This window comes from Carassius auratus, chromosome 50 (genome assembly GCF_003368295.1).
Source record: "Carassius auratus strain Wakin chromosome 50, ASM336829v1, whole genome shotgun sequence".
NCBI classification, from domain to species: Eukaryota; Metazoa; Chordata; class Actinopteri; order Cypriniformes; family Cyprinidae; genus Carassius; species Carassius auratus.
Genome location: NC_039292.1, coordinates 17,000,374 through 17,023,919, shown reverse-complemented (window position 1 = coordinate 17,023,919; position 23,546 = coordinate 17,000,374). Strand labels below are relative to the sequence as shown.

General features: G+C 41.4%; 1 protein-coding gene across 1 annotated transcript in view; it reads right to left on the bottom strand.

Annotated features, from left to right (window-relative positions):
* Positions 1-1,099: 1,099 nt before the first annotated feature.
* spire2 (spire-type actin nucleation factor 2) overlaps positions 1,100-23,546 on the bottom strand; it is a 37,385-nt gene continuing 14,938 nt past the window's right edge. The window contains exons 4-15 of the mRNA XM_026239469.1: positions 19,257-19,337; positions 18,977-19,141; positions 18,644-18,730; positions 17,191-17,311; positions 16,898-17,064; positions 16,468-16,690; positions 4,268-4,383; positions 3,907-4,044; positions 3,746-3,813; positions 3,607-3,634; positions 3,157-3,248; positions 1,100-1,889 (exon numbers count right to left, since the gene is read on the bottom strand). Of these exons, the coding sequence (XP_026095254.1) occupies positions 1,652-1,889; positions 3,157-3,248; positions 3,607-3,634; positions 3,746-3,813; positions 3,907-4,044; positions 4,268-4,383; positions 16,468-16,690; positions 16,898-17,064; positions 17,191-17,311; positions 18,644-18,730; positions 18,977-19,141; positions 19,257-19,337 (1,524 nt within the window). The 3' untranslated portion in view covers positions 1,100-1,651. The remainder of the gene's footprint in view (positions 1,890-3,156; positions 3,249-3,606; positions 3,635-3,745; positions 3,814-3,906; positions 4,045-4,267; positions 4,384-16,467; positions 16,691-16,897; positions 17,065-17,190; positions 17,312-18,643; positions 18,731-18,976; positions 19,142-19,256; positions 19,338-23,546) is intronic.

Sequence of the window (23,546 nt, the reverse complement as noted above, 5' to 3'; positions counted from 1 at the left end):
AGGTCGTGCTGTGCAGTGATTTCATCAAGGTTAACGAAGGCGAACAAGGCGAATGCCTCTTAACCCTGGTAAAACATCATTGTAACGGACATAGTGCTTTGTTTACAAATGCCTTTTACTTTTGCTGTTTAGAGGGATTTTTTCCCCCACGCCTCTCTCATTGATTATTAATTAGATGCAAGCAGCTACTTGATAAAAAAAAAAAACACTAGCGTTCAACTGAATTAATGAATTAATGAATGATATACCCAAATAAACAATGACTCTGTCAAGAAATATAATTAATTAGCCTAAAACATGTATTACAATTGCATAATAACTTATTACTTTTTAGGCATTAGTAGGTCTGTCACAGACTGACTAAATTATATTGACAAGTTTACAGCGTCTTTAATGGCAGCTCGTTTAATAGACGTCTAGTGCCAGAATGGTCCCTTAAAAAATAAAAATAATAACTTAAGTGAAAAAAAAATATGTGGCTGTACATAAACATTTGTATCTTATTCACTGATCAATATACTATAATGTTCTCTGTTATAGATTAGTGATCTAATTACATATTTAAGTAGAATAAATGTAAATAATAAAAGTCAACTAAAGCCAAAAGCCAATCATGAGCAATATCCATTATTATTTATAATTAAGCTCTTTACTGTGTTAAAGTCAAATGTTTGGTTTAACACATTTGTGTCAGCTCTTAATAATATTGACTCACAGTAAACAATGATGACTGTTCTCATTTGCTTTAAAGTGTCATTCATACTCTAAATGGGTCACCTCCGCTTTAAAAAAAAGCACATTTTTAACATATAACAGTAACAGTTGACATGATAAGGCAAAAGCTTTATGACCTGTGTGTGCAGGGAAGCTGACAAATCTTAATATCTTAATAATCTTTCATTTTTTAATGCAAAATATTCCAATAAATTCCTCTAGTTTGGGGGTAAAATATGGTTTGAAGATGCCATGGCAGTTTTTGATCTATTCATCCATATAGTATTTTTAATAACATAATAATATATAATAATCACACTTTGGCACCCACACACTTGATATGTGTGTGGAAACATCACATGCTGGAGAGAGCAGTCGTTTTGTGGCATTGGTTTTATTGCAGACTTGCAGACCTTACAAAATAAGAGTGTGTTAAACATGTGGCTCAGAAGGCCACTTCATTAGTCTACTGAGAATAAGATACTATTATCAGCTTCATTCTGACCTTTACTATCACAAACCAACCTGACTCAGTCCCAAGGTATTTACATCACTTTCTGGTGCTAAATAGAGCAATGCATTTGCTATTTAATATGTGAAAGATGCATTTACAGATGTACTTTATAAGGATGTACAGTATCCTAAGCATGGACAGTCCTGGCTTAGTTATATAGCATTATGTTCAAGCTAAAATCAAGAAAAGATGCACAAGGATTGTCTTTCTTCATTAGCCTTCAAGCATTGCATCCCTTAATCTAACCACACATTGTGGTTATATGTACATAGTGCAGGAAAGGGTGATAAGGCAGATATGATTCACGTGTGATTCACATCTCTATCATCTAACACTGGCAAATATTCTGCTGCCTGCCAGCTGGATGCTTGTAGAGTTTGTGTAGAGTATGTGTGGAGTATGTGTGAGATGGAGCTGATACATTTATTTACTATTCCTACTGAAAGCGTGTGGTTGTGATGTGGCATGTGAATGTGTCGAAGTCGTCCTTTTATTTCGTTTTGGTGTGTTGTTGATGATGTCCAAACTTCTGCGACTGGAGGAAATGACATCAGCCACAAACTTAGTGCAGTCAGAGCACACATCTCTCAGGTTGCAGCCTGCGGCGTACAGGTGGGGAAACTCTTCCTCCACAGAGTGTCTGGAGAGAGAGCACAAAGACCTGCAGACAAACAGAGAGATTTTAGCTATTCCAACCACTTTTTTTCTCCAATGTTAAAAAACAAGATATCTTTATTATTTTCTAAAGATGGTTCACTTTTGTATAATGACAGCGATTTCCGGGTTCAGTACAGGCCCTGCGTCAATTTGGGGGGGGTGAGGCGTGGGGTTATGATGCTCTGAAGCCCCCCTGCAATGATCTGAAGGGCCCACCCCTCCACCCCAAGAGATGATTTTAAACGTGGAAAGCAATCAAATACTGAATGCAATCACTGATGTATTTTGAACATTCACTGCTAAATTCAAAGACTTTGTCTGACACTATTCAGTGTTTTCAAACACATAAAATGTATTTTAGGTTTCAGACATTTAAATTAATTACTAGCAAAATAGACGTTTGTTAGATACACACTGATGCTTGTGAGTGTGTTAAATACACTGATGTCTAAGGACAAGCCGCAATAATAATCCTTTAAAATCTCATGACGTGTTTAGTTCATATAGGTACACGTTGTGTAGGTAACTACAAAGTTCACACTATTCTTCTCCTAGTTAAACTATGATTTAATTTTATGTATTTCATGAGAAATGGGAAATTTAAGTGATGTTTATCCAAAGATCTCCCCTTTGTATATCACCCCTTATACAGTACAGATTGTTTTAAATGCAGCTTCACGTTAATAAACAGCCAAATAACTGTTCTGCAAAATTCCTCAACTGTGAAATTAATTCAATTTCAGCTGTGCAGCTCTACAATCAACAGTGGCACTATTCAGCTCTATTTAGTTCAACGTTGATTTCATTTAGATCAATAACAGTTTGAATGTTCATGAGTTATGAAACAAACTCAGTTCAACTGTAAAGCATCTCTATAAAGACTATAGTGTTATTATTGAGCTCAGGTCAGTTGCTTCAGTTCAGCTTAATGACAGTGGAAAGTTTATCAAAACAATAAATGGGATCGATTTGACTACAATTTACATTATGCAATTATCTTTTAAATTCATCACCTTTAAGCAACATTAAAGGCTGTGTAAATAATCTTTTTTTGACGTTGTTTAAAATGTTACTGGTAACCTAAATTTAGGTATTGGATATAAACAGCAACACAGATACATTTAGTAAAGTAATTATAAAAAAAAAAAAAAAAAAAAAACAACAACAGCAACTGAAAATCATTGTAATTTCAGAGTTCATTTCTAGCCAGCACTTACGGTGTAGAATGTGACTAGTCATTTAAATTAGACACAAAGCATATATTTACTCACTTATAGCCTTCGCTCTTGTGACTCTTCACACTGCTGTGAAATCCCACAGCGTACACTGGAATGTGTGCCATCTTTTTGTAAGGAATTTTCATCTGTTAAAGGGTCAAAATAAAGCAAAATCACTTATGGAGTTTGTTACATTGTTTTTTACTGTTGAAATAGCAGTGTGTAATTAAATAAGAAGCCCTAAAGCATTGGTCCTCAGATGGTAGGAGAACAGATGGATAATAATAAAACAGAATGCAGTCAACCTTATAATCATGCATAGTTAGCAAAATAAATAAACGTATCAACTTTTGGAGGAGAAAGGGCTTTCCGTATAATTTGTAACTGATGTCTAAGGCTGTGAGTCCAATTAAACTCTGTTGTACCTTGAATTAAATATCATAGACTATTACTATCGACTACTAAATTGCTGCATGAGATTTAAATAAAATAAAAATGTAATACCTTTGCACTACAAGAGCTACAAACAGACCTGTAAGAAAAATAATCACATTAACTGTGATGATAAACATGAATCTTCAGAACAGTGAATCAGATAATGTTAATATTAAATGTTGCAGGAATTATTAATGAAAATGAAGACCTTTTACACAGGAGGCACGTGGACGGCCATGAAAACAGTGGAAACTTCACCCGACAACAGCAGCATATCTAAAAACAAAGATGAACAAAACAGAAACTAAAATTGTTTTCTTTGGCTTGTTGGACTGATGCTGATCATATGATCCATTCAGATATTCACACCTTGCCTTTCTTCAGATTATTATAAAGCTCTTTGTTCTGCATGTATTTCTCCATCTCAGCCTTGATAAGTATCCGGCGCACGTTGATGACTTCATCCACTGTTAAAGCCAGACTGTCCACTGGATGACTGAATTCCTCCTGTGTGTGAGGGAAATAAAGAAGATGACATATCCTGTACAAACAACTACCAAAAAAAACCCTGTTTACAATCATCTAGGACACTTGTGGGGGAAGTTTTGTTAAACACTTCCTGTTCATTTTAACAAATAAAGGGAAATTATTGTCTGTCGTTATCGACAGCATGTCACAGATGCTTCCCATTATATTACCTTTATTTGGTATAAATACCAACACCACTGACCATCCACTGATGTCTGCAGAGTCCGTCATATGCTGCAGCCCCATCACTGCGTTTATCATCGGAGCTCAGGGAATGACAGGTGGACGGGGACATCCTGTCAAACACAGGAAACGAGGCTGGACACAAAGAAAACAATGGAGAAGAGAGAAACACCGTCAGGCATCTCTATTAAATAATTCAGAAAGAATGTGTTGAATTAACTTTGAACAAATTGAGTTCCAACTAGTGTTGACACATGAAAACTGAATTTTCTTTATTTATATATAGTGCCAGATTTACTAAACAGGTCAAAAAGGGGACCACAGTACAGTAACCTTTTAATATCACAGGATGTTGTCGTGAAGCAGTAATTTTCCTTTGCTATTGTGTGACATTTGTTATTAAGCAGTAATGACACGAGTCAGCAATAAGGAACCTCTCTTTTTATGTTAATTATAGTTTGTCAATAAAGCAAGAAGACAATAAAAAATTGTCATTTTCAGCTAAAGTCAGCTCATTGATGATTCAGTGATGTCATAATCCAGCTCTCTTCCAATAGTGTCTTTGCAATTTGTCAGCATCCCCAACGAAACAAGTCAACGGTGACAATGGCAAGCAATCAAAACTCCATCAGTGAAAGTAATGGAGAAAAAACCTAGGGAGAAACCAGTCTCAGTCAGAGCCAGTCCTCTGGCCAAAACCACCACGGTATGCTTGCAAACAAAGTTGCTTTCTCCTGGTCTGGACAGACAGAATGCTTCAAGCACTATCAGCCGTGAAATCTGAGTAGGCACATTTGGCACATATCCATTCCTCAAGTTTTCATGACTCCAGGTGGGGATAAATTATCTTGTCGACCGTTTGAGTTAAAAGACCCTCCTGATGGGAATCTATCAAGGGGGCCGTCAAGAAGGGATACAAGGTCCAAGAACCATACTTAGGCTGGCCATAATGGGGCTACTACCAATAGAGAGGTTCCATCCCGGTGAATTTTCTCCATAACTCCTGGATGCAGAGCATTCACAGGAAATGCTTACAAGTGAAGCCTTGTCCACGTCTGTACCATAGTATCCAGTTTTAATGGAGCTGGATGTGTGAGGGATAATCACAGATGACATTGCAAGGTCTCCCAAGATCCAGACAGGTCTTCCTGAGCCTGACCCAAAATACTCCAAATCTGCCCCACTACTTCAAGGTGAAGTCTCCACTCTCCTGGCCTCTGAATAATTTCAGGAACCAAGGCTTCTTCTATTTAATTGTAATTAATTAGTCCACTGAAGGCGAGCATGGTGAGAACCCAAGTGCAGTTTATTTACAAAGGTATTCAAACATCCAAACATAATCCCAACAAGAAACGAAGACTTGACTTGACTTGATGGGGCATGAACAGACTTGGTATGAACAGGCTCGACTCACCGACAGCAGGTTACGACATTAATACACAACCAGGGACAATGGCTAAATGAAATCAATATATACCAAACATAAAAGGTCATATGACAAAATCAAACCAATGGGAAACAAAACAGACAACTAAGACAACCAATCAGAACATGACACAATGAACAAAAGAACCAATCAGAACATAACACACAGACAAAGGAATCACATGACAGAAAAGGTGGGCCTGGACCATGGAGAAGATCCAGAGGAGCAGGGAGCCATGGCGTTGCAGGCAGAGCGGGAAGCCATGGTGGTGCAGCCAGAGCAGGGACCCATGGCAGAGCAGCCAGAGCAGGGACCCATGGCGGAGCTGGGAATAGGCTTTGGCTTAACTGATGTGAGCAGGCTTTGGCTTGACTAGCGTGACGTGAGCAACTTCAGACATTACGGTCAGTATGTGAAGAGGCTCTGGTGTGGTGGGAACTGTAAGATTGCAGGGCTCCTTAGCCACAAAACCGATGTACGATGAGCCACACAACAGCAGAGCATGATCAATGTATTGTTCCAGAGACCAGTTTATTTTTCCTCCAGGTAGTTGAGAAGTAATAGGTTCATTTAAACCCAATCGAAAAGTGTCCTTGAGCGTCCTTGAAGTCCACCAGATAATAAAGTTTACAAAAATCACTCACATAATCCTCTATAGGCCTTTCACCCTGACGAAGACAGAGGAGCAGTTTCATGTAAACAGTTTCATGTAAACTGTAATGAATTAGTCTACTTGTTGCTCTGTGGACAACTCTTCAGTTGCTCCACTGCAAACCTCAGACCACTTCCTCATTACTGCTAACCTAGCACTTACTCCTGAAGCGGCACACACTCCAACGCAGGTCACCTTTCTATGGAACCTACGCTCACTCTCCAAATCTCGCCTATCTACTGTGGTTTCATCCTCGCTTCTTGCACTCTCTCAGTTTTCAGCTCTGGACACGAACAGCGCTACGGACACTCTTTGCTCCACTTTAACATCTTGCTTGGACAACTTTTGCCCAGTGTTGTCTAGACCAGCACGCACCGCCCCATCTGTCCGAGGTTCTCCGTGAACATCGCTCTAAACTCAGGGCTGCAGAGAGGAAATGGCAGAAATCAAGAAACTCTACCGACCTCAGTGTGTATCAGTCTCTCCTCTCTTCCTTCTCTGCAAATGTCTTCACGGCTAAAACATCCTACTACCACAACAAAATGAACTGCTGTTGTGAAGCTCGGACATTCTTCAAACCTTTCTCTTCCCTTTTTAATCCACCTCCACCACCTCCTCCATCGACTCTTACAGTGGACGACTTTGCGGTTTTCTTCACAAATAAGACAAGAACCATCAGTGACCAATTCTCCACACCGCAGACTGAGGACAACTTCACAATGACCGATGCAATGACACAATGACTCTTTCTCCTCCTTCTCCCCACTTTCAGAGATGGACGTCTCCAAACTTCTACTGTCCAATCATCCTACTACTTGTCCACTTGATCCGATCCCCACTCACCTCCTTCAAGCGATCTCTTCTTCAGTCATACCTTCACCTACTCACGTTATCAACTCCTCTCTTCACTCTTGAATATTTCCCTCAGCATTTAAGCAGGCTCGGGTAAGCCCACTGTTCATGAAACCATCTATATATCCAGTGCTTCTTGAAAACTACAGACCGGTATCCCTTCTTCCATTCATTGCAAAGACACTTGAGCAAGCTGTGTTCAACCAGCTTTCTATGTTCCTTGTACAGAACAACCTCCTGGACAGCAACCAATCTGGCTAAAAAAAAGTGGCCACTCAACTGAGACTGCTCTGCTCTCGGTTACTGAAGCCCTGCAACTGCCAAGAGCCGCTTCAAAATCCTCAGTACTCATCTTCCTGGACCTGTCTGCTGCTTTTGACACCATTAATCACCAGATTCTCCTGTCCACAGAAAGATGGGCCTCTCTAGAACCGCACTCCTGTGGGTTAAGTCCTACCTCTCTGACAGATCCTTCAGTGTGTCTTGGAGGGGTTATGTTTCTAAGTCACAACACCTTGCTACTGGGGTTCCACAAGGCTCAGTACTTGCACCACTTCTCTTCTCCATCTACATGACGTCATTAGGATCTATCATTCAGAAGCATGGCTTTTCTTATCACTGCTACGCTGATGACACCCAACTCTACTTCTCATTCCAACCAGATGACCCAATGGTAGCTGCTCGCATTTCAGCCTGTCTGAGTGACATTTCTATCTGGATGAATGACCATCACCTTCAGCTTAACCTTACGAAGACAAAGCTCCTTGTGATTCCAGCTAACCCATTGCTTCATCACAACTTCTCTATACAGCTGGGTTCGTCAACCATTATTCCTTCGAGGACAGCCAGAAACCTAGGAGTTGTGATGGATCATCAGTTAAGCTTCACAGACCACATTGCTACAACGATCCGGTCCTGCAGATTTGCCTTATACAACATTAGGAAGATTAGACCCTTCCTGTCAGCGCAAGCCACCTAACTTCTTGTCCAAGCTCTTGTTCTCTCCAGACTGGACTATTGTAATGCTCTCTTTGCGGGCCTTCCTGCGTGTACTGTCAAGCCTCTGCAATTGATCCAGAATGCAGCAGCAAAGGTTGTCTTCAATGAGTCAAAAAAAGTTCGCGATACTCCTCTCCTCATCAGGTTACACTGGCTACAAGTAGCCTCTCGCATCAAATTCATTTGCCCTGTGGTGCCGTCCCAAATAAGTTCAAAATCACTATCACTGACCTTTTCCTGGACTGTGCCCAGCTTTTGGAATGACCTCCCAATCTCAATTTGTACAGCCTTGTGAGTCATTTTCAAGAAACATCTAAAGAATCATATTTTTCGCCAGCACTTAACCAACTAATACTAGCACTTTTCCTTCTTTTCTTGTCTTTTCATTTATTAAAAAAAAACCTGGCTATGCGTTCTGTACTAGACTAACTGAGACTTGGCATGGCACTTGTATACTGTTGTTGTTCTCTTGTTGACCTGACTGTTTCTATTGTTCTCATTTGTAACTCGCTTTGGATAAAAGTATCTGCTAAATTATTAAATGTAAATGTAAATGTACTTGTGAGGCGAGTGTAGTGAGAACCCAAGTTTAATTTATTTACACAGTGATTCAAACATCCAAACATAATCAAAACAAGAAACGAAGAACTGACTTGACTTGACTTGACGGGGCATGAACAGACTTGATGAGGCAAGAACAAACTTGACTAGGCATGAACAGACTTGACGTGGCATGAACAGACTAGACTCACTGACAACAGGTTACATCAATAAAAAAAGATGTTGTGAGGAGTGGGGTGGGGCCGAGAGCCATGGGAATGGAGCGAGGCGGTGGAGTGATTGGAAATGAGTGACACCTGCTCGACCCACTGGTCTCGAGTCCCAAGGAGGAGATCGGAAGGATACAAAAGATGACAGTGAAGGACGAGAGAGGACCAGGCCTGGGATTTATTTTGTGTTTGGTTTTTTGTGTGTGTGTGTGTGTGTGCTGCAGTCATCCGCACAGGAATGCACAAGAGGTGAATATGAAAACAGGTTGACAATGTCAGTATGTCAGTGTGAGGTAGAGAGGTATCTTACTGATTAAGTGAATAATAAGTGGAGACATGTATATGTTAAGAGGTTGGTTTTGAGCTTAGGAGCCTGATGCTTACTGCTTAAAGATGTTTACTGGGGTGGATGGAGTCCTTGATGATTTTAACAGCTCTGCTTTTGCAGTGTTTGTGGTAGATGCAGGTGTTTTGCAGTCTTGACTGGAGCTATTCCCATACCACACTGAGATACACTGAGTTAATATACTTTTTATGGCCCCTGAATATAAATTTTCAGGATTGCTGGTGAGACCATAATCCTGAAAAAAAGCTTTTTTCAGCTTTTGCAGATGGTCCAGTCTTTGCCTGACTTTATTAAACTGTGTTTGAATGTGGGTAGTCCAAGTCAAGTCCTCAGAGATGTTTACACCAAGGTACTTCAAGCTGCTCACCCTCTCCACAGTGATCCCGCTGATCGTGAGAGGAGTATAGGGCTGCTGCTGTCTCTTTCTGAAGTCAACAATCAGCTCTTTAGTTCTGATCACATTCAGAGAGAGAAAATTGTCCTGGAACCATGATGTTAGTTTCTCTACGTCATTCAAGTATGCGGTAGACACGCTGTCATGTGTGTAGAGAGAGTAGAGCAGGGGACTCAGGACACATCCCTGTGGGGCTCCCACATTCAGGGTGATGGAGTTGGAGGTGAACTGGCCTACTTTCACCACTTGAGGTCTGCCAGTGAGGAAGTCCTGAATCCAGTTGCAGAGTGAAGAATTCAGCCGTGAATCATCAGCTTGAATGATGAGTGTGTGACCTGGATATATATTATATTTTGTCTGATTTAAACGTCTGCTTACAGCGAAAATGAAACACACATCTAAAGCAAGTCCTAAACATTTTGTGAAATGTGCTGACCCGTGCCCAAGATATTTGTTGCCGGGTGACACTCACGAGATGTGTGTGTACTGTTTGGGTGTAGAGCACGCACAGGATAATCTTGAGGGAGCGTCCTGTGCAAATTCTCGAGGGAAGAGAGTTCACCATCTGACCCTCGCGGATCGGGTCCCACTCGTGCCGAGGCAGAGCGGGGACGCGCTTTATGGAGCTCCCAGATGGAGCTCGCTGACAGTCTCGAAAGGGGCGTTAACCTCTGACGAGAGTGAGCTGCAGGTGGATGACAGAGACGATTCTCCTACTGATACTGCAGCGAGTGCTCTTCGGGCTGGGCAAGAGATGGCTGAGGAGGAGGATTTAGATCCTCAACCTCGTCGGCCATCCTGCCCCGTGTACGCAGAGTTGGTGGAAGTTATGGAGCGGGCCACTGACAAACTTCAGTTGCCATGGCGGCGCGCTCAGGGAGAGATTGTTCGCGGTCGTTTGGACGATCGGTTTTTCCCTGAACATAGACCACCAGCTCAGCAGAGCCTTCCATTCCTTCCTGATCTCCATTCAGAGATTGAGAGGGCATGGAAGAAACCGTACTCTGCCCGTATTCATTAGGGAGTATGGTTATGTGTCGATGCCGTCCATTGACGAGATGTTTGCGAACTGTCTCATATCTGGGCGGGTGTCAACAAACTAAAAGCTCCGACTCTGCCATCCAAGCCCCTTAAAACCACGGCTCGCTTGAATGGCAGAGCGTACACGGCTGCAGGATCTCGACCAGGGGGCAGTTCCACAGATTTGTCTCTCCGGGCCACAGATTGCTGCCGCGATCGGCCGATCAATGGTTGAAAACTTTAAGGAGGCGAAGGAGCGCTCAGCCGTATTAAGACCTGTATACAGCTGAGATCCGGGCCCCAGCCCAGGCAGGTGGGAGGACCTGGTCCGTCTTGGTCTGAGGACCACAGACAGGGCCAGAGGTCTAGTGTTGCCTCTCGTGTGCCCCCTCCATGGAAGAGTAGGACGCAGAGGACGCGAGCCTCCCGCAAGAAGAGGGACTTAAGGAAGGTTATTCAGCACAAGCGCAGCAACGCTCAGGGGAAGTAGGGTTTGATCTCCCTGGCAGGCCCTTTCTACCAGCCCTCTCCCTCTTCTTGACTCCCCAGGCGTTTACATTACACCAGCCCTGGGGATGGGCCTTATGATGAGAACTATGTTCTGATGGCCCGCCGTAGCAACTGGTTGATGTGAGCTCCTCTTTTAGGCATGTAAAAGTGGTGGACCCCAGATTCATTGAGAACTCTCTGGTGAGTCTTCACTCCTCACGCCGCAGGTGAACGTTTTGGTCTTTAAAATTCTGTGTGTATAACTAACACTGATTTGTATTTCTCTACAGACCTTGTTCCCTGTATAGACCTAGGGGGTCATTCTTAGAGGAGCAATTAAAGTATTGGACTTTAGAGCCCTGAAGCCTCCCCCAGTTGGTGGCTAGAACGAATTAAGAAGAAGCTCAAAGAAGATTTGGCTTCCGTGCTGAGTTTGTGATGGCCTTTCTGTCATAACATTTTATATGCGTGGTGGGCCACCCCTCATTTCTGTTTAGCCTCAGGGCTATTAGCCACCCAGGGGTAGAGTAGTTGGTCTTTCCTAAAAAAAAAAAAAAAAAAAAGGGTTTGTGACATTGGTATCCTGAGTACTTGCTCCCTGAGCTCTGTAAGGTTTCAGTAGGTTGAGTGTTTCACAGCCTCTCAATCAAGTAGGCTGTGGCTCCTCCGAGCCCTCAGGTAGATCTATGCTTGTAGGTCGGCCCTCACCTGGGCCACCTCTCTAACTGGCCTAGGCTTAGCGTGTAGCTAAGTATAGCTGCCGCATTCATTATGTGTTAGCCTTCCTCCCCTAGATTTCAGCCTCCTTTGTTGGCCAAGGCCCGCCCCTTTCTCTGCATTCAGGGGTGATAGAGTAATGCAGGGTAGTAGCTGAGGTAGGCTCAGTCTGGCAGGGTTAGGCCATCTTTCGCTCTGCGAAGTAACAGTTCGTCAGACCCTGCTAAACAGAGATGTTTTGGCCTCTAGAGCTGGCTCCACTCAGCCCGTTGAGCTAATCGCTCGACTGATGGGTTGAAAGTGGGTTGGCTTGCAATTTAGCTGCGCCGGACAAATCCATGTCACCCTTTGGAGCCACTTGCAGGGCCGCTCCCTGTCTAACATTGCAGGGGCATATGGTTGTTACTCCCCCGCTAACTCAGGGTAGTTTTGAGTAGTCCATTCTCAGCTCTGTATTTATTTACCTCACACCACGATGGCTCAGGTTGAGCAGGGAGTTCTACACTACATTTCATTCCGGTTTTTGAACTCCGCTCCCTTGAAGCCAGAGCAGACGCCTATGCATTTAGTAGTTAGGCCCCTAATGGGGCCTCCACTAGGCAGAATGGCATATGTTGTACTCCCCTGCTATAAGGGTATTGCTTTTTGTTGAGTACACTGCCTTTGGCGATGTGATTAGGTACCAGGATGCTGTAGTAACAGCTTTCTGCCATGAAGGCTGCACGGTTAGGTAGTAGGCCCCCCTCCTTGACTGGATAGCCCCCAAATAGGGCTCCTAGGCCAGCTCACCTTCGGTGGTTGGCCCTGGTAGTTTGGGCAGAAGGCTCACTGCCGAGTAGCAGGCCTTAAAAGGCCTCCTCGGAGGTGGGTCACAACATTGTGGAACATACACTAGGACAAAACTATAGGAAAAGTTTTTTAAATAGTATGGTTCCAGCAGTGTTCGTTAAAGTAGCAGAATAGACTCGCTATCAGCTAGTAGGCTCGACCAGGTCTCCCTGTTAGGCGAGTCCACAGCAGCAGTCACATCCAGCTTAGACTGTTTCAGTTAGTAGGCCTCTTTAGGCCTCCCTGAACGTGGGCTCCCACATTTTAAGGTGGTCAGGTAGTAGGCTTTACTAGGCCTCCCTGAGTTAAATCCCACATACTGTGGTTACTAGGTGGCAGGCCCCACAGGCCTCCCTGAAGTTGAATTTCCGTTTTTTTTAACTATCAGGTAGTAGGCCTCATAAGGCCTCCCTGAAGGCAAAGCCCCAAAGACAGTCAACTGGACTGCCAGTCTGGCTCACTATATCAGCTATGGTTTTCAGGTAGTAGGCCTATCCAGGCATCCCTGAAAGTAAGCTCCTTCAAATAGCATGGTTTTCAGGTAGTAGGCCCCTCCAGGCCTCTCTGTAAGCGAGCTCCCACATATTGTGGTCATCAGGTAATAGGCTTCACCAGGCCTCTCTGAAGGTGAGCTCCCACATACTGTGGTTGTCAGGTAGTAGGCCTCTCCAGGTCTCCCTGAGAGTAGTTTTACAGTGATGCTGGGTTTTATAAGCTAGTGGCTGCTTACTTTAAGTTTAGCAGTCCTTATCAGGCAGCTACCGAAGGTGAGCTTGCGCCCTGGCACGGCTCAAGATTTTATTCTCTGCTACGGGTTCCCTCCTGGGCCCTTTTTATCCTGCTACAGCCTGGTTGACTACCAGGTAGATCTTATGCTCCCCTCACTGAGGGTCAATGTGAGTATGTGGTCTCCTGAGTCTGGTCAGTCGGTCGTAGGCGTCTCATGAGGCCTCCCATTTAGATCAGTCCTTAGGCCCTCACAGGCCTCCTCAGTGTTTTGAAAGACAAACACTGGGTAGATCCGTGGATTCCAGTAGAGAAACAGCCCTCGCTGGCAAGGGTTGTAAAGCACTATGCTGAGTTATACTCTCCAGGATATCCCACCTATGAGATCCGGGCCGAGTGGTTCACTGCCTGCTCCGCAGTTCCTCGGGTTGGATACCTTCCTAAAGGCAAGTGTTCAGAGGCTCTGTCTTCAGAAAGACAGGAAGTGGCCAGTCTGTAGTGTCTTATGTAGTGACACCAGGTCAGGCCTGCCTGGTGGCATTTCAGGTGGCTCATTCCCCTGAATAGTGACTGGCTGGGGTCCCACGGGTTCCCTAGCCACATTCCCTAGAAGGGACCGCTTCTAAGAAGTTGAAGTTGTGGTCCTAGGCCCTTGACCAGGCCCAGGTAGACCTTTCACTAAACTATGTTTATGGAGGTTTTCTGTGGTATAATATAGCTTGGGCTATGACCGTAGGGAGTGCTGTCACTGACAGCCCATTGTGACCTGAGGGTGAGTGGTTCTAGCGTTCATTGAATTGCTGGTTCTGACCGTTGTCACTGCCATTAAGCATGCACTCCCTTTAGCATGGCGGCGTGGGTATTTCGTTCCCCATAACGTCGATGAAGTATTGTCCAATTTCCCTTCGAAAGGGAACGTCTCATGTTACAAATGTAACCGCTGTTCCCTGAGAACAGGGAACAAGACAATATGTCTCCCAGCCATGCCTCGGGGTCTGCCTGCCAAACAGTCCCTGAAGACGAAAGGATATTGTCATGGTTTCAAGGCGCCCTTTTTATATATCTAGGTCGCATGCTCATCATTCAAGCTGATGATTCATGGCTGTCGCCGGTCAGCATGATTGCTGTGAGTTGATATTTGATTTCTGACACCTGTCACACCTGAGGCGTTCCCCATAATGTCAATGACGTATTGTCTCGTTCCCTGTTCTCAGGGAACAAAGGTTACATTTGTAACCTGAGACGTTTTTACCAGTCCCTCAAAGACCTTCATGACCACTGATGTGAGGGCAACTGGATGATAGTCATTTAGACTAGAGGGTTTATTGTTCTTAGGCACAGGGATGATGACAGAATTTTAAAGGTAGTGGGAACCACAGAGGTAGCAAGAGACTCATTAAAGATGGATGTAAACAAACCAGTGAGCTGATCAGCTCAGGACCTCAGAACACGGCCAGAAATCCCATAAGGTCTGGCTGCTTTCCTGACGTTCACTCACTTTAGAGCCGTCCAAACCTCATCCTCCTACATGGTGATCACATGATTATCGCTGTTGTGACTGCTGCTTCCTGACGCGCTGATCAACAGACTCGTGCTGCTTAGATTGTTTTCAAAGCAGCTGTAGAAAAAGTCCTCTGCTCTCACCTCTGCAGAGGATGTGTTTTCAAAGGCACACATGGTCCTTAGTCCCTGCCACATGCATCGGGAGTCATTGAGCTGAAAATTAGACTCTATTCAATGTTCTCTATTCAAATTCTGTGTTTCTGTGTATACAATGGTTGATGAAAACTCTCGGGGCAGATAGAATGGGTGCCAAATAATGGATAAAAGTTCCAGATGAGGTGAGCAGGAACGCGACAGAGTGGAGATATTCCTGAAGTCACACCATTTCTTGTTAATCATGAAACACACTCTTCCACCTTTGGATTTACCAGCCTCAGCTGTTCTGTCCATCCGTAAAACAGAGAACTACGGGCTTTAAGATCGTCCATCTTATTCTCCAGAAACTGGACATTGGAGAGCAGAATGCGAAGTAGAGAAGGACTGTGAGCTCTTTTCCTCTGTCTGTTGCGAATCACAGCGCGTTTCCCGCTGTGTTTCTTGATCAGTCACCTCGGGTGGTTATTCAGGTGGCCATTGTTCATCTCTGCATTCCGGAGAATCTCAGATGGCCATGACGGACTGGAGGATAAAGTGTCCTGAAACAGGTCTGGGAAGCAGTTTCCAATGTCCAGGTGCTCCAGGTGTGTGTGTGGACTTGGATGGGTAAAATGCAGAGCACAAACCCACTGCAGTACTTGCATTAACCCCAGTTTGGGAAACCCTGGTATAATGTAATGTCTAATGCACTTTATGACATTGATATATATATTAAAAAAAAAGTTTAAGTATTTTCTTTTTGTTTGCTTTTTTATATCAAAATGGTATGTTTAAAACAAGCTAGACAAAATGTCATCTAAAAAGAATAACCTAGATTACTTCACTAACTATAGTTTTAATAATGTACAGTAAACTATAATCAGTAATGAACTGCAACTTGTAAATAATCTGCCCATCTTTGTTTGCAGTTACCTGTTTATTTTCAGCATGTCAAATTAAAATTATTTATTTCAGTTAACTAATTCAAAAACAGAATTGCTTTCCTTTCATCATGCAACAGCATTTGCAAAAAAATCCCAGCACGTCATTTACTTGAAATAAATATTTAGTGACATATATCCTGTTTTTATTAATGAATTTTCAATTAATTGTTTTAAGAGTAATTAGTTGTATTCAGTGTAAATTAATGTGTTCAAGCTGTTGACTGTTTTTTGCCAAAAAATTTAATTTGATATATAAATTTTTTTTTTTCTTTTTTGCTAATTATTTGTAGTCTACAAACTATATTAGTCAAAATAGTACCTTGAATGTACTTTAACCACAGTTAACTCTTCGTAAAGCACATCTTTCTTTCGTACTTAGCTGAGCAATGTGTGTTAAAGATATTTGTCCAGGTCTGACCTTTATAGATGTGTGGAGGTCCAACGCCTGTCAGCGTGTGTGATCGAGGTCTCTCTCCTCTCAGAGGACCGACACCTGTGTGCTGAGGGGATTCTGAGAGTGATGACATCACTTCCCCTCTAAGCTCATCCAGGTCGTGTTCAGAGAAGGAGCGATCTCTCTTCAAAGGTGTAGGAGAGCTCTCCACTCGCCTGATATCCATGCCATCTGGAGAGTCCTCATCCTTCACCAACAAAATAGAGGCAATAAATACAACTGAAAAATTAAGTCAGGGAGGTCTACCAGGCCAGCTTGTAAAACTCTGAATCAGAAGACAAAGTGTGAGCCTTAAAGTCAACTTAAAGTCTTTAAGTTTGGGAAATCATCTCCAAGACCATTGCTGCAGTGGTAAGATCATGGAAGTAATGCTGACTGCACTGAAATCTCTCACCTCAAATATATTCATCTCCTCCATTTCTGCCAGTGTTGGAGCTTTTAGAAGAACACGCATGCGAGATGGTGGGCGGGACCCTGCTCCTGTGACTGAAAGGTCAAGGCAGGAAGTTGATTTGATGTCACATTGGCAGGTGTGTGCCAGACAGGGTAATGAGCCAAATGCTGAAGAGAGACGAAACATTGCTGTGAGTAATTTAACACACAACGAGAAAGCTAAAGAGCTTCAGAAGTTATGGATGACCGATAGTGTTTTTAACAGTGTTTCGCTGTAGCATGTGGTGAACATACATCTCTTTGAACTGGATTGCTCCACAGGTTTGAGTTTGTGATCTTGTCTGATCTCAGCCAGGACTCGATCATGGAGCGACTGCTGCCGCTGGGGAGGAGGAGGCAGGCTGCGTTCAGACACCTGCAGACGTCAGGACAGTCTTAAAACCAAAACAGTATACACATTTTGGGAGAAACTGTATTCACTGATGGTTTACCTCTCTTTCATTCTCTTCTTTTGAGAATCTAGGATCATTTTAATAAAGCAATGCAGAAGCTAGTTATACATAGTAGGTAAAAAAACAATAGCATTTGATGCAGTGTACTTGTACATACATGTTGTTACATTGTACTTACATTTTAGATACATGCATTTAATCACATCTGTAATTAAATACTTATTAAATATATAAACAGTAGTTAAGGACGCTTATAAAATGGTATATAAAATGGGAACAAATCAACATTTAAAGATTCCTATAATTATCGATAATAATGAAGATAGATCAGGCTATCAGTTCATCGTAATGTTATGACAAGAAGTACAAAAATATGTCATGCTAATGAAGCAGTTTGAATGTAATCAACCAATCAGATCACCGTTACCATGAAAACAGAATTCACAGCACAAGAACTTCTCCTATGGAGAATTGTGATTAACATAATCGAATCAGCGTCCTTACATTATCTCTTCACTACTTTTACATATTTGTATATATGTGGACACTTTTAATAATGACATTATAGTCATACTGTACCAAAGACTTGCTCAGCTAGAAAATAAAATTGGAGGGAACGTTAATTAGAAGTCCTGGTTGCTATAAAAAACATGGGCTTAGGACTGTGCATGCTTTTTAACACTATTTGAGCAAAAGAAACAACATTTATGTCAGATTTCATTGGTGATTTCAAATATGAAATTTATTTGTAATCTTGGTGAACAGTTTTGGAGAATTTTAATGTTTCCCCATTCAAAGACATAGGAGCTGCACTTACATACAAAGAGGCATTTCACAGATGGCCATGAAGTGAAATGACTTGCTTTAAAGAGACTGTACTTAAATTTTTTTTATTTAATCACATTCATTCACAATGCTTTATTTATGTTATAAACCGTTCACTGCCTCATTGGACTCAAGCTTTCACTATAAGTTTTCAATAAACTTTTTATTTTTTTTTATCAAATTATAGTTTATAATGTTATGATCTCAAAGTTGGTTGGTTTATTACATGGAATAGAATCGTGAAAAGTGTTGTTTGGAGTGGAAAGATGTATGATTTTTCACAATGGACAGTGTTAGTGCAACACCACAAATATAAAAACCCAGCAAAAATCAAACTATCCTGCTGCTTGTTGTGGCTGTGACTGGTAAATTTATATGAAAGTGATTGCATTCATTTTTTGTATAGGGCTGTGTCTGGTTAAGACATGGTGTTACTGCAGATTAATTACAAGATATTGTGAGTAACCAACCGGTTTAAGAGGGGGTCTTGATCTGATAAAGTCCAAAATCAGCTCATGAGCGTTTCGTTTCACACACGTGGAAATATTTCCATCTACCTGCAGATGAAAAACAGGCACAGAGGCATGATATTATAGTTATTATCATATATAAAGACGATGGCTAATCACTGTCATGCTGCATCATCTGAAAAGTCTTTCCAAAGCCATAATCTCACACATATAGTCGATTTACCGGGTTAAGATGAGATTAAGTGGGGGATAAACCACTCAAAATGTACTTACTACAGCAACCTCGGTGCCATTTCAGTGTCTTCAGCACGAGTGTAGTTAAAATGCACTCACCACAACTTTGCGTAGTTTATATTTGCGTGAGCGGATGTCCTGCATGAGCATCTCAAAGGGTGTGAGGCTGAACTCTGTGGGCAGAGGGTTAAAGGGCTGCTCCTCCACCTTCTTGAGCTTCACGCCCTGCCTCAACTCCTTCATCAGCTGCACCCACAGCCGAGCCTACAAACACACATCTCCATCATCACATCAGCTTATACAGCTGGACATCACACAGACAAATATGAGTAATCAAGACTACCGTGTCAACAACAGCTCTAATAAGCACGTCTTTTACCCAGTCAGTGTTTTGTAGAGCATCAAGCTCAGTGGTGGAATTGTCCTCCTGCGGTTCCTCCGTCTTGATCTTCTTCAGCATCTACAGGAAAATATCAGATAGTTATCAGATCACAGTCTTAAATTCTCACACAAACTGTGTAATATGGTGTTTTACACAATATAAAAATGGGGGATCCAGATAATTCGGCTAAGCTCAGTAAAAACAACCGGCTCTTTCGGCTCCCAAACAGCTCTTTATTTAGTACCACTTCTGGCTTTTATAATTCGCCCAAATTTGAAAATGTTTTTTGACCTATGTCTGGTATGTGTACACAAATATAATTAAATTATTCAAAGTAAACTTAATCATAAAAAATGCAAAACTATAAAATGCCATTTAATATTCAGTTTTGTTCAATCACAGATTGAACAATTAATTCAGATTAACAGAATTCAGATTCAAATAATTTTGTCACATTTCTGTCTCCATAAACCTTTCTGAAATATTATTAGACGGCTGCATATATGAAAATAAAACACCTAACCCTAAAAAAATTCTAACAAAATTTTCTCAGCTGTTTTTTGTAGTATTAGGTGTCCTTAATAACATACTAAAAGTTTACCAAAGTTTGACCACTAGAAAGGTGTAATTTTCAAGATGGCGTCCAAGATGGGCAGGGAGCCCTTAAAATATCCTAACTCCTTCATTATTTGACTTAGTCAAGTAATCTTGGTGTCTAACCCCATGTTCTCTGGGTCTGTGAATCCATTGGACTTGTCTAAATTGCACTGACATGATTACATACTTATGGAATACATGATTTTGTGAGAATACTGTAAGGTTTTATCATTTTTTGGGGTGAACCAGAGATGTAAACAATTTAGCCTATGTCATGTAACTTGTTTTGCTAAAACACAGACTTCACATTCGAAGTAAAAGTTATTGCACCCAAAAGTAACTTAAATTGGAGTTGTTTAACTTTGATCATAACTTTGATCATAAACAACCCTATATTAGCCCGAACAGAGGCCTGTGTGTGAAACCTCTAAAATGGTCACACTTTTCAATTTTAATTAGGTAATTAATATGTAATGCTTCCTTTATAGATGTTTTAGAGTATAAAGGTGGCATTATACTAAACCCAACAAACCTAAATTTACCATTTTCAGCAATTCAGAAGATGGTAGAATAGAATATTGACATTTGATACTGCGTGACTCATTGTAATGTTGTTGGCAGCACAGTGTATACCATTTTGCTCAAACAAAATTCATCCTTGACTACTTAAAAAAAAAAAAAAGTTCTTCATTTTTTGTAATTTAATTTAAAAAAGTAAAAAAAAAAATTTTTTAATTCTGTTTGTTACGATTTACAGCTTAGGAAAATAAAAAAATCAGTATCTCAAAAAATTTGAATATTCCATTTTGAGCTTGATTAGTTTTATTAATTATTAGTATAAATACTGGGTACCTCCTGGGCTAGTTCAGAACATGCAATCACAATTATGGGAAAGACTACTGACTTGACTGTTGTCCAGAAGACAATCATCATAACCCTCCGCTAGGAGGTTAAGCCACAGAAGGTCATTGCTGAAAGGGCTGGCTGTTCACAGAGTGCTGTATCAAAATATATTTATAGAAAGTTGACTGGAAGGAAAAAGTGTGGTAGGAAAAGGTGCATAAGCAACAGGGATGACTTCAGCCTTGGGAAGATTGTCAGGAAAAGCAGATTCAAGAACTTGGGAGAGCTTCACAAGGAGTGGGCTGAAGCCGGAGTCAGTGCATCAAGAGTCATCAAGCTCAGACATCTTCAAGAAAAGGGCTACAGCAGTCACATTCCTAAAACTAAGCCGCTCCTGAACCAAAAAAAAAACAAACATCAGAAGCATTTCACCTGGGATAAGAAGAAAAAGAACTGGACTGTTGCTCAGTGGTCCACAGTCCTCTTTTCAGATGAAAGTTAACTTTGCCTTTCATTTGGAATTCAAGGTCTGGAGGAAGACTGGAGAGGCACAGAATCCAAAGTCCAGTGTGACGTTTCTGAAGTCAGTGATGATTTGAGTGCCGTGACGTCTGCTGGTGTTGGTTCATTATGTTTTATCAAGTCAAAAGTCAATGCAGCCATCTACCGGGAGATTTTGTAGCACGTTATGCTTCCATCTGCTGACAAGCTTAATGGAGATGCTGATTTAATTTTGCAGCAGGAATTTAGCACCTATGTCAGGGCTCAAGGAGGGAGGACCCAATTTCATTGGGAGGTAATAAGTTTTTATTGACAAAACAGACTGATACAAGAGTCACTTGTTAAACACTGACTCTGAAACAGACCAAGTGCCAGGTAGGTAGAACCAGGGCAGGACACACGGGGACAGGTCAGGAACTCGAACACAAAACTAGACAGGACAAAGCTCCACGAAAACACAAATTAAACTCAAGACAAGGAAAGATATAAGCCAATGAACTAATAAAAGGTTAAGTAACAAGATAAGAAATTACCAGTTTAACCAACAAGAATCAAGACTAGAAAAGCCAAATAAATATTACAAATAAAAGCCAAAAGCAAGAACAAACAAGGACTAGACAAGGGCACAAGACCAACCAGACAAGGAGACACGGGCGCGTATTCAGCCGCATACAGAGACAGAGAGGGTGTGAATGACCATGACAAACACAAAAGGGTAAGGGGCACTATAAATAAGGAGGAAAATACATGAGGGACAGTTGAGCACAATAAGACTGACCAGGCTGACAGGGGGGTGTGGTAAACAGGAAACAAGGAGGAGGGGCTAAAGGAGCACATGGCCTAGAAAACAATTAACAAAGCCATGTGCTGATACTAGACACAAGAAACAAAACATAAAACAAAGAGCAAGAACCTCACAACCTACCCACAGTGCCAAAACCACTTCCAAGTGATTTGCTGACCATGATATTATTGTGCTTGATTGGCCAGGCAACTCACCTGACCTGAACCTCACAGAGAATCTATGGGGTGTTGTGAATAGGAAGATAAGTAACATCTGAAAAACAATACAGAGGAGCTGAAGGCCCCATCAAAGCAACCTGCAGTACCACAGACAGTAATTGCAAAAGGAGCCCTAACCAAGTATTGATAGCATAATTAAACCTACTTTGGAGATACTGAACCTGTAAGTCGTAACCATCAGAAGTCAAACAAAAACTCTTTACATATTTCAGTTTGTGCATGTGCAATAAATGTAGAATATAAATGATTTGCTTTTTTAAATTAAATTACAAAAAATAAATAACTTTTCTATGATATTCTATTTTTTTTTTTTTTTTTTTTTACATGTACCTGCATGTACTTAAGGGAAATTGTACATATTTTCCCCATAAATATGCTTGTAACCAATTGCTTTATTGTATAATTGGACTTGTAATCACTTATCTCTCATGCAAATAAGCTAGCTATAATATTACAAAGGAGTACAAAGGAGTAATGGTCATTTTAAGGACCTGGCGGCAGCTATTTTGAAAAACGGGGCCTTTCTTGGAGTCAAACTTTGGTAAACTTTTAGTATATTTTTAAGTACATTTGATACTACTGTAAACCACTGAGAAACCTTTTGTTAGAATTTTTTTGGGGTCAAGACATATTTGGAGCTGACTATATACTTTAAAATTATTTTTTTGGTATGAAAACCTAATGTATGTTATCACGTTATTACCCAGATTGCTTAGGTATGTCTCTAAGATGTCTTTGATCTGGGAAACACCTGCTGTGTAGAAACATCTGATAAACGTCTTAGAAAAATCTGATTTACATACATTCCAAATCATAAACATCTTCACGTTCAGACACATTGCACATGTGCAAACACTCTTGCAGATGTAAATGCAGACATTAAATAGATGCAATGTATCAGGGTATGTGCTGTCGGGTAGTGAACTATCCAAAACACAAACTATCATAACAATCGAACTCAAAAATGTAACATGGTGTATCATATAACAAATACAAACTTAATTACAGTGTGCAAAACAGAGGCATCTAATACAGTTGTATCATTATATCTATTAACCGTGTCACATTGTGCACATTTGTTTTTCTTGTAATATGAAAGTAAAAAAAGAAAAGAAAATGGAAGCAGAATTTAAAAAAGCCTTCTTAAAAAAAACGCTCCTCAGATGGGAGCTGACGCATATCATTCGTAAGAGCCGACTTGTTCGCAAACAACACATCACTAGGCTAAGAGCAAATCCTGCCCTGCTGTTGATTCTAAAAGGTTTTATTCTAAAGGTTTTACTCACCCATAAAAGCTATCCTTAATCTTATTATAGTCATGTA